This window comes from Misgurnus anguillicaudatus, chromosome 4, assembly GCF_027580225.2.
Source record: "Misgurnus anguillicaudatus chromosome 4, ASM2758022v2, whole genome shotgun sequence".
NCBI lineage: Eukaryota > Metazoa > Chordata > Actinopteri > Cypriniformes > Cobitidae > Misgurnus > Misgurnus anguillicaudatus.
This window is the reverse complement of record NC_073340.2, coordinates 10724570-10736810: the sequence shown is the minus strand read 5'-3', so window position 1 is coordinate 10736810 and position 12241 is coordinate 10724570. Positions and strand designations below refer to the sequence as shown.

Genomic DNA, 12241 nt, shown 5'->3' with positions numbered 1-12241 from the left:
TGCCTTGTAAAAACCTTCTGATGTGTGCAGCAGGGTTACATGAATGGGTGAGCTGCACACGCGACAACTAAGCAATATGAAAGGCATGTGAGGGGGCTGTGTGTCGCGCACCAAACGTCTCAGAATAAAAAATTACGATCGACAGTTTTCATCCTCATGACGAAAGCATGCCTAAGCTCGGACTGCTCAAAGTAAAGTGTGAGTGTGTGCTTCTGGGGGAAGGGGGGGACAATCGCACTCTGCATGGTTTGGTTGGGTTAGGTATAATATGAGCGTGCCCTAAGTGCACGGAAGGCGAATGTAAAATGACCATTGACCACATTAAATCTTAGGTCTCTTGTGAGTACTTGGGCCTGAATACGACACGAATGTGGCAGCCACATGCATCACAGCACCCCATAATGTGTGCCTCAGTTTCGTCAGTTTTACATTCTGAATTCTAGCTGCATCTTTAGTGATTTTGCAATTGTTCACAATGTACGAAGTGGAGGTTTTTGCAAATTTACTTAGAGGGTTTTGCAGCAAAAGACAGTCAAATTTGTTAAATACCAATGAAATAACTAAGTGACATTTGTGAAAATAAGGCATTTCAATTACTGACTTAACCTTTGCATTGCAATTAAAGTGAAATAACTGATCCAAAACAAAAGAGCCTGATAAAAATGCTAATTTTCAAGAAAACTTGACTCTTCGATTTTAAATGCCTTGTGTAAACATAATGGAGCCAATTAGCAAATCTTAATTTGAAAACATGGTCAGAAAACTTTGGTGACATCATTGTCAGAAATATAAAACCATAATTTTTTTGAGAGGTAAACTTTTAGAAAGTAACAGCAACGTCTGTGTTTTTAAAAACATTTTCTTTTTTCACTTTCAGGTGAGACGTTCTCTGAGAACTTCAGCCACCAAGAGAAATGCCAGCCATGCACGCCCTGTCCCGATCTCATGCGGATGTTGACACCCTGCACTGACTCCAACGACGCTTACTGCGTCTGCAACTATGGCTACTTCTTCAGCAGCGTCACAAGCCGCTGCGAGCACTGTACAGTGTGTCCTGTGGGTCAGGGGGTGTTGAGTCGCTGTAACTATGACCGTGACACCATATGTGAGGAGTGCATGGATGAAACGTTCTCAGATCAGGAAACATCTCTTGACCCGTGCATGCCCTGCACAGTCTGTGAGCAGCCCGATATAGAGCTGAAAAGCTGCACTCCTGTCAGCGATGCTGTCTGCCAAGGTAGGAGCCAAAATTTCAAATGCAAATTGCAAATGATTAATAACAAGGCAGGTTACCATCAATGCAAACTGAGCGATGTTACAAATAGCTCAACCTGTTGTAAGTTGTCATCATTTCCTGATGTCTGTTTAATACTTGCAAATGTTGTTGCCATGATGCTAGAGGCGTTTCAAGCAGCTTTGCATGCTGTGTACGGTTGCCAGGGCGTGCTGGGTGGTTGCTAGGGCAGTGCTACTCTAGGTGTTAATGCCAATTTTGTTCATTTTCAAGTGATACATAAAATCAAATGATAAAAGAATGAGGGCGAGTCACAACCAGCTTTCATATGCATTCATATGTTGCATGAAATAATCACAGATCAATGCTCTACCAGCATGTCAGTTTACAGGATCCTGCCGTATCCTTCACAACCTAGCATACAGAACTGGCCTTCAAGATGAAGAATTATTATGTGCAAATAGCTTTCAGCACAAATGCTGCGTATGTGTTTACAATCTTCCAATACACAACACAAGATTTAAAATCTAAAGCCATGTATACACTGCATGACTGAGGCTCATCCTTTCATGTTTTAAGTTTGCAACTAGAAGACCGTAGCCAGCTGGCAGCATGTATATCACGCCGCTTTTGTTGTCGGCACACTTCTGAAGCGTGCTTCAACTAGTTGCAGACGCTGTAATAAATTTTAGTCTGGTTTGAGATCTTTCCTGCTAAATTTACTTGTTCAAACTGGTTTATGCCGGTCATTTTAGCCATAGTTTTTACCGGTAAAACTTACATTGGCTGGTGAAGATTTTAACCAGCATGGCTTTTCCAGTTAACCTCCTTGACCGTTTAAGTATTGCTGAAAGAGTTTTGGAATGTGGCACACGTAGCCTGCAAATAGTTGTGTAAAGTGCACACCAACAACACTCTCTAAACCGCCAAAAGGTTCAAACAGAATCTGGCTTTTTGATCATTAGCACACTGTATTATACCAAATACACAAAATAACGTTCTTTTTTAGCAATGAAATAGGTGCACTTAGTACAAATATGTACCTTTTGTGGTACTAATATGCACTCTTTGGCAACAATAGGAACCTCTGCTGTAGTAAAATAAACTCTTTAGTTGCAGTCATGTACGTTTTGAAAGGGTACCGCCCCAGTGATGGCTAGGGACCATTTCTTTTCAGCCCAGGTTCTGCCCTAAAAGAGTGGTACAACAGTGTTTTGTATTGTCATTGCGGCATTGCAAGAAACATAGACTGTTAAAAGTTGGATCAACTTTAAAAATTACTTTAATTGCTAACACCTAAAATTAAAAAAATTTCAACTTACATTTTCACTTTCGTTTTACTTTAGGATAAAAATGTAAGTTGAAACAACTTCATTTTTTAGGTGTTACCAATTGTAATTTTTTAAGTTGATCCAACTTTTCACTTTTTACAGTGTATTTGTTCCAAGCTATACTTTATAGGATGTCACACTAAATTCTTGCACTCCGTTTTTATCCATTCATATGTATGCAAAAGCAAGAAACTAGAAATGCAAGGCTGTGCAAGAAAAAAATGAAAACAAAATAGTTGTAGGCTAAGAAGAGTTTAGGTGGTCCTCATTCAAAAACAGCAACAGTAAGGATTCAGAGTAGTGTGTCAAAGAGAGTAAAAATAGGACCTTTTGGCCAGTCCTCACTTTTTGTCATCCCTTTGAAGGGCTGTTTGAAGGTTAAGACTTGTTGGGGTTTGGGTTAGAATTGGGTTATGGATGGGGTTAGGGTTAAGGGGGTAGGGATTGCATAACGTCTATTGGCGCTTTTCCATTGCATAGTACCCCACGGTTTAGTTTAGTTTGGGTCGGGTCAGCTCATTTCACTTTGGCGTGGTTTGCTTTTTCATCGAGTTTAGTAACACTTCGGAGTGGGAGGGATTATAGGCGTGTCGTTATATTTGCGCTGCCTACTGCTGTGACATCATACAAGTGAGAGCGTTGATGTACATTCCCATTTATTTATTTATCAGTCCGCCACAAAATTAAAATTGGCCACCACAAACAGTTGTTTGCACATCGCGTTTATAACTACCTCTGTCTCACATGACAGTTTCTGTACAAACACCCGCGGCGTCAGTCGACGGCGCTCCGCTGAGCCTCACTGAAATTGCATTTAAGCATATATAATGCGGACGTGCACGTCGCAAATGTTCTGCCACAAACTGCAAGTCTGGAAAAAACTGTTATGGTGTCCCGGATTCTCAACCTATGAATGTTGTCTTGACAAAGATAGCTGAAAGCAGAAAAGAGTATCTGTTTTAACTTCTTCCACCCTGAAGCTATTTTGGGGATTTTCGCCTGGATTTGTCCTACCCAATTTCAAAAGCTTCCCATACCCACATGCAGAGGTTTACATACAAATGTTTGGTATCATTTTACAGGAAACCCTTTGAAATTACATAAAACACTGTTGAAAGTGCTAAACATGGTTGTATGTGATGTCAGTCCTCTAATAAACACAAAAATAAATAGGCGCTTTTTGATGTTTTTTTTCTAAAGTTTTTATTTAAAAGTGTATAACTCTGGCCCTGAGTGCCTCAGCTCCCTGTAGACAGTTTTATTTGATTCCAGCAATTGCCAGCTTACAGAGGAAAAAAGATTTTTTTCTCTATCATAATCTATGCAAAAGTTATTTTACTCCAACTGATGGGAGGAATAATACCCTTTTTGTATACAATTTCTGCCTAAAAACATTTGAAGTGCTCCCATAACCACATACAGTGGAATAAATGCAATTGCTTTATATCATTTTAAAGAAAACCCTTTGAAGTTACATAAAAAGCTGCTGTTTGTGACAAATAGTGTTATTTATGTTGTTTTTCATATGATGAAACACCAAATTTTCTTTTTTTATGTTGTAAATACTGCCTCTGATAGTGTATAACTTCTGGGTGCTCTAGCAGACTGCAAACAGTTCTGGTTGTTACCAGCAGCAGACAGTAAACACCAAAAAAAAGAATGATCTCTTTAGCATGTCGCATTCAAAAGTTATTTTCATTTTACTGAAGTGTCCAAAAATACATTTTTCATATAAATATTAATTTTTTGTTTTGCACATATAATAAATAACAAGGGATTATTCATGCACACAACCTAAGAAAATGCTGTGAATGGACTCATTTTTTAGAGTAGGACCTAAGAGAAAAGATGGTGTATTATTTGTGGCTATATGTGCTATCTGAGGCAGTCCACACTCAATTTTCCCATATGTTTACAAAAGACGATTTTTTACCTTATTATTCATTCAACTATTGTTGGATATGTGTTGATATAATAGAACAAAAGTAACGCTGTAGCCTTATTCCTGAGAATGAGAGCTTTCAGTTGATATAAGACTTGCCCATGTTTGTCATACTTGAAAAATATGAAATATGTGAATATTAAATCATATAAAAAATTATGGGGGGGGGGGGGTGATAGTGTAAATTAAGTGTAAATAACTTTCTTACAGTAAAAGATTTCTCAAAGTGATGCATATCTGGAGAAAGTAGAGAGTCTAAGCTTTCAAACAGTATCTCATATGTGTTACTGGGGTCCATGATGGACCAATAAAGATAAAAAGAATATTTTATTTGAGTCAAAATACGAAATTTTGTCCCCGGGACTGGGTCCTCAGGGTTTAAGAGGTTAAAGCAGCTAATTTAGTCTGGCTCAAATTCAAATGGTTAGGTTTTTATGTTTCTTAGCAAACATTAAAAAATAATGCATTGTGTACGTAACAATTATTTTAACATTTAGCTTATACTACAAATCAAATATTAAAGTGTGCCAATGTGAACTTTAACTCACTATGGGTGGGCGATGGATATGAGCCGGTAGAAATTTGTCAAGAGAGATTTTGGTAGATTTTGGACTCTCGTCTCTATCGAGGTTACGTGCCCACGTCACATTGCTGCGTGGTCACGAAAATGTTTGCACACGTATTTAAGCATCCCAATTTTAAAACAAGTGATTTTAAGTCATTGAAACACAAACAACAGTGCTATATGCGTGCACTGTTTTTGTGTGAGAGGAGCGCGCAAGCTGTGCATCTCCACTGCTTTGCCGCTTTATTGGTCTTAAATACACATATGCGTCAAAATTCCCGTCTTTGCATGTATCCTCGCAAACACAACAATTTAGGGCTTTGGAGAAAGTAAACAGTAAACTTCTGTTTGTCAGTCATGTTTTTGTGAAAATCTCACTGCTCTTAAATCCGTGAAAATCTCACGGTTAACCCAACCAAACCGTGCCCCAGTGCGATTGTCCCCCCTCCCTACCCCCTCCAAAAGCACGCACTCACACTGTACTTTTATCGATCCGAGTCCAGGCGCTTTGGATGGCCATTGGTCTATGAAAGCGCTATATAAATGCAGTCCATTTACCATTAGGATGCGAAAACAGGAAGTAAAGCTCGCTCTTAACACTGGAGCCCATCGTAATGTTAAGTCTGTGTTTTTATTCGGAGTCGTTTGGTGCGCAATGAAAAACAGCTCTCTCACATGCCATCATACTGCTTAGTTATCGCGTGTGCAGCGAAGACATTTACGTAACCCTGCTGCGCACATCAGAAGGTTTTTACGAAGGCAGATGAAGGTGACTGGTCACGCAATTGACGTCTCTCCTTTTGAATCGCGCCCAAGCGTGATTGCGCTCTCACTATATCCTTCCGCACCTGAGCCCAAGTAAACCGCGCTTCAGCCCACCTCTGCAAGCCGGCCAGGGTGCGATTAACCAAACCGCGCTTGGGCACGGTACAGTGCGATCACACTAGTCAAACGAACTAGGCTTCGGGGGTCAAACGTGCCCGGGCGCGGTTTGGTTTGCATAATGTGAGTGTGCCCTAAGGGACAGATTTACTAACAGCTTGCGCCAGCTCAAATTACTTTTTGCCGTTAAAAACACTGTCAGGATTTACTAAAGACACACAATCAAAAATTAGCGCTGAAAAGGCATGAAGATGTTTTTGCGACTGACCTTTATAAATTAATAGAAGGAGAGTATTTAAATGAATCACGTAATTAAATTTGCGTGCGTCAGTTTACTCGCATTTGCGCCATTATTTAATGCCTAAAAAATAGGAGAGATTATAATACATACTCAGATATGAAAGTTTATAATTACTTATTAAAAATCAAAAAAATCTAAAATCTTTTATACTAACTAACTTTTAAGACTGACTTTTCTTTTATAGTTTGCAATGTGAATGATAATGTAACGTCCTCAATAAAAATTGTGAGTTAGTTCTTAGTTTGGTCTACGTATTTGTGACCATGCCTGTGAAATCCAGGCTAAAGTCTCATAATCGAATTACTTTATAAGAGTAGGAGTGTTATGTGTATGTATTGCATGTAAACACATTTGAAATACAGTAAATGGAGCTATAAGGTTTAAGTGGGTTTGCTCAGCACAGTTTCAGATATGTGTGAGGCTTTGTTTAAATCCCTAACTCTTAAATTTGAGCGATATAAAAAGTATTGCATGCATTAGCAAAAAAGACTGATATTGTGACACTCTTTTACTTATTGAGTTGGCTTGGGAGTTAGCAAACCCCAAATTTTGTTAAATATGGTTAAACTTTATTCTTTAGTTATTGGCCTTATACATTTTATTTGACATAAACCCAATTAACATTCATTAGACATTAGTTATGTAGCTTGTATGAGTTTTTTCTTAACATGTGTAGGCCTGTGATGTTTATCTGTGTGCTGACCTCGTCCGACCTCTGGTTGAAGGTGAGAGGTCAGGGGTCACAAGTGATTGTAGTAAATTTGTTTTATAAACATACAATAATTGATAAAAGCAAGTAAGTAAAACATCCTTGTTCACGGCAAACCAATGTGGCATCAATTTCAGATTTTAAAAAAACCTATACAGAACTGTGCAAAAATCTTTGACACATTAGATCGTTCACCAGAACCTACAGAGATGTAAAGAAGATCACATAGAGAGACAGAATGGCATGTAAAATAATGTTAGATATTTGGATTAGAGACGCATTTGTATTTCTCAGATGTAATTGGAGATAGCCGCTTGTGAGGCAGTATCTGTCGGTGGAAAAGCCAGCATGACAGTGGCGTGTAACGTCATTATTAAAAGCATGAACAGTAGCTATGTTTCCATCACACTGATTTTATGCACATTTGGAAGTATCACATAAGAAACGAGTGATGGAAACGCCAAATTTCAAATAAAAATCCTTTAATTCGCAAATTGTTTTTATGCTTGCTTGAGGGGTTTTTTGACTTATGCGAATAATAGGAGATGGAAATGCATTTGCCAAATAAATTCTGACGTAGCAAACATTAAACCCATGAGATTGATTGTCTAGCTCTATCAGCTGACGTTGTCTTTCCCGTATATGCGTCTTGAAGTTGTCGTAATGCCCTTGCTGCCAGAGCCTGCATCAAAAAGTCAGCATTTTGGCAATTACAAGCTGCACTGCTAGTATATTTGTAACTTGCCCAATTGTAACTACTTGCATGTCTCCGTTTTCTAAGCATGCCTTGGTTTATTTACTGTTGGTTACTAGGTTACCAAAATCATCTAGATGCCATTTTTACAGGTGTATATACCGTAAATGAGCAAAATAATAGTATAATGCTCTAATACTATTATCCTCAAACTTTGCTTTCCAATACAACTAAAGGTGGCCATCTGTAAAAGCCCATATGACAATGAAGTACTCTCTCAACTCGACTTGTGTGTGTGCGTATGTGTGTAAGCACATAGAAGAGCTTTATTGGTCAGTCTACCCTCGTCCAAAGCCAAAGATTTATCATCACCCATGTTGACTCTTTAACTTTGACCTCTCTCTTTGCCTACTACAATGTGTGCCTTGAAACTGAGACGTCTGTCTATAGTGGACACAAATATTCAATCTCGCTCTCTGTCTTTTTCCGCTCCCTCCGTCCTAAGACAATGAAGTGTGTCCATTCATACTGTAACAGCTACACATCCTCCAGCTGTCTGCACTGGTCTGGCATGTGGCCTATGACATGAGTACAGGGGGATGCTTACAGAGGTGACGAGTCGGCTCGTGTCTGAGTATCCGTCAACCCAAATGAAGCTTGTTTTCCGGCTTAAACATTTTTTAAGACTTTGGGCCAGTGATTTTGTCCCATTCTTTCTCTGGGATATAACTGTGATTGTGACTGAAATGACATCATCGAAATTCTGGGATGCCCAGTGTGGAATTTCAGCTTCGCACTAAGAATTTCCCTTGCTTGCCTGTGCCAAAGTTTCCGAAAGAATCCTTTCAGTCGAGAACAATTTGCATCTATTCTTTTATCAAACAATCTTCCCCTCTAAAACCCCGATGTCAAGGTTCAACCACAATTCTGCAGGGCAAGAGTGTAACTGCATGACATCACTCACATTCAAATATGGAAGTTCATTGACTTGAGAAGTTATTATTGCATAAATAGGGGCCACAAATGTCTTGGATTTGATGTGCTAATCGTTGAGTTAAGGAGTTTGCACAGTCCGAAATTCTCATTGAGAATTTTTAAATGGTAAAAAATAAATGCAACCTCGTGTTATGTCAGTCACGCACTGCCTCCAAAACTTTTTTTTGTCATAATCATATTTGGATCAGGTTTGATTTTCTGTGTTTTGTGCATCCACAACAAGCATTTTGAGAGGTGTTTTGACCATTCAGAGCCACCGTACAAACGAACGCCATAGTCCAGAATGCCGTCTTTCAAGTTGATCCACTTCGTCTCGCACACTGTAAAAAAGTCATATCAATATAAAGTTTTAGATTTACGATACCGGACGAGCCCCCACTTGTTACGACTTCCTAGTCTAGGAATTTCTCTCTCCTAGATTTCTCTCTCTCCACACTTAATAAATTACTTTAAATAATTTCAACTTGTTTTATATGTTATGTCAACTCATCACTAGTTAAAAACTTAAAATAGTAGGCTCAATTAAATTGCATAACCAATTTGATTAAACTTGCATGCAGCATTATATAATTTTTACAGTGTACCACAAAGCGCTGTATGACCAACAAAGTAACAGATGAGATCTCTTTTAAGGGCACCTATGTACCGATTCACGTTTTTACATTTCCTTTGGTGTGTAAGTGTGTATTAGTAGTACATGTTAATGATATGCAAAATGCAGAAACCCCAAAGTAAACAATGACACGAGTTATCGTCTCCAACGTAAATATCTTTTCTTGGACTACAACAAACACACGGATTGTAGGCAACAGTTTGCTTCCTGGGATTGGTGATGTAGACAAGTCCGACATTATCATAATTCCTCCCACTTCTGACTCACAGCTTGTAAGTTAACTCCTGTTAGCATTGCATTGCATTGTGAGCGAATTTTTCAAACATGGTTTGATGAAATTTTCCTGCGGACCCCTACTGAAAAATCCAGCATAAGCTGGTGAGCTGGTTGTAGCTGGTCCCCAGCTTGGTTTTAGCTGGTTTTGCTGGTGTAGGAAGCTGGTTTTGCTGGTGTAGCAAGCTGGTCTAGCTGTGTTTTGGTCACATTTTAAGCTGGTCTAGCTGGACTTAGCTGGTCATGCTGAAATACCAGCTGGCCCACCAACATGACCAGCTTTGTCAGGCTGGGAGGACCAGCGTAAACCACCTTAAACCAGCTAAAACCAGCTGCCAGCTTATGCTGGTTTTAGCTGGATTTTTCAATAGGGACGTCAGAGGTATTCAGGCCAATCACAATGTACAGATTAACTGACCAATCAGGGACACAGAGCTTTTCAAATCCGTGCGTTTCAGGAAGAGAGTGAAATCTGGAGCTACAAAAATGTCAGTATGTGGAAAATATGTGTTTTTTTAACCATAAACCACCCAAACACATTGTATTATACCAAATACACAGAATAACATTGTTTTTTCGCAATGAAATAGGTGCCATTTAATATATCAGTGGTTTATTGACAAAAATATTAAGTAAGAAAGTCATTTTTTGAGTGTAGATACAGATAAAGCAGTATTCCTATCTTGTTGATTGACATGATGACGCGAACCCTAAAGATCACGGGTGGCACCGAACAGCATTAATGCATTAGAGCTTGATTGAATCAGGTAGTGGGAAGTACTGATTGAGGATCAGATTTCCCCGCCACTGAATTGACATTGTCAACTTCCTCTAGTCTGGGTTAACTAAAGATTAGAAGAGCAAAATTGAACTCTGTTGACGTGATACAGATGACAAGATTTGCTTGTTCGTCACATCAACAAAACTTGGTTAAGAAGGTAGAATTTGATAAAGACCACACGGATTCAAAAGAACGAACAAAAGAGAATAGAACCGAGATGCTTGAGAAAACAAGAATGCCAAAACGAAGATAGATATCAGGAGGCTCAGATTTAGAGAGAAGGCATATGTACAGAAGCGATTGTGGTCGATAAAAGAGATGGGGTTTCTCTACTGAGCTCTCAGGTTACTTGCGCTGACCTTTGTGAGTGCTATCGCATTTTGCCGCAGAGAACGCACACGCGCACGCACACGCATGAGTAACAAATTACATATCTGCGCTTCAGCATGACAAGGCATGTACAGTATCTGCAGGAGTCGTGTAGTTACTCCTCAATAAAGATAATGACACACTAAGGGTTCGCCCACAGGAAACGCTTTCTTAAATCGCCATTTCAGTTTGAAGACTGCAGACAGAGTGTTGTGAGATAGCTAGTTATCTTCTCATTGTAGAATAAAACACTCTGCATTGTAAAAATAATTATGCTGTGTCTGTGTGGGTTTATTATACTATCACACGCACACCTGATTATAGTAATTAAAGTTTGTACAGTAGTCTGTTAGGGCATAAAAATCTGATAAAATAGAAACAGAGGTCGTCCAAACCTGTATGTTCCTGTTGCTCACAATGCATTGTATTAGTATGGGCTGTAGATGTTTTATAACTCTATAATAAAAATAAGAAAAGCAGACAGCGTCTCTATTCATGAAAAAACTAAGTAGGAATCACTAAAAATGAATATCGCCCACTGAGTTTTAATGGCTAATTCAGGATTGGTTTCAATCAGGGCACGTTTACATAACACTGTTCTTAACTAAAAACTAAAATTTAGGCTTTCATTTATATGACTGCAGGTTTCGGTAAAGGCCAAGTTCAAGTTTTTAAAAATGACGCTGTTATCATCTTCATACCGAAAAAGCGAATTTGTGAAAATTTGTTTAGTCATACTTATATACATATATTATGTGTTCAGAGATCATGTGACAGCCTGGCATCCATCATCTGTATGTGAAAAACATGAAGGAAAAACAATTCTGTCATGTAAACGTACCCTTAAATCAGGGGTGTCAAACTCATCTGGTTAAGGGCCAGATGGTAAATAACATCACCATGTGAGGGCAGGATAACTTTTTAATATTAAAAATAACTGTGTTAATATTAACTAAACAAACTACAAAATAATTAGCAAGAAAAGTAGAAAAAACAATGCTCTGTGAAAGCTAAATTTCATAAGTCTTTAGAAACATTAACATACTCATACTATACAATAACACAAATTTACATCTGTAAAAACCCACTGGTCTTACGTTGAAAAGCCTTAAAGGGACATTGCACTTTTTTTGAAAATATGCCCATTTTTCAGCTCCCCTAGAGTTAAATTTTTGATTCTTACCATTTTGAAATCCATTCAGCTGATCTCCGGGTCTGGCGCTAGCACTTTTAGCATAGTTTAGCATAATCCATTGAATCTGATTAGACCATTAGCATCGCGCTAAAAAATAACCAAAGAGTTTTGATATTTTCCTATTTAAAACGTGACTCTCTGTAGTTACATAGTGTACTAAGACCGACGGAAAATTACTATTGCCATTGAAAGTAACCAAGGGGACTATTTTCGGTCAGTGCGTAAAATCACTACGCTTGCTGCAGCCATGTTACAGCAGCAAAGTCCTTAATTATTTCGCTGAAATGAGAGTATAGTTCCTAGACATATCTGCCTAGAAAATCACAACTTTTAATTTTCCGTCGGTCTTAGTACAC

At 38.6% G+C, this 12241-nt stretch overlaps 1 protein-coding gene across 2 annotated transcripts in view; it reads left to right on the top strand.

Annotated features, from left to right (window-relative positions):
• Window positions 1-12241, top strand: part of ngfrb (nerve growth factor receptor b) — a 61681-nt gene that overhangs the window by 33887 nt on the left and 15553 nt on the right. For both annotated transcript variants that reach the window (XM_055176405.2, XM_055176404.2), the window contains exon 3: window positions 878-1237. In XM_055176405.2, coding sequence (XP_055032380.2) covers window positions 878-1237 — 360 coding nt within the window. The remainder of the gene's footprint in view (window positions 1-877; window positions 1238-12241) is intronic.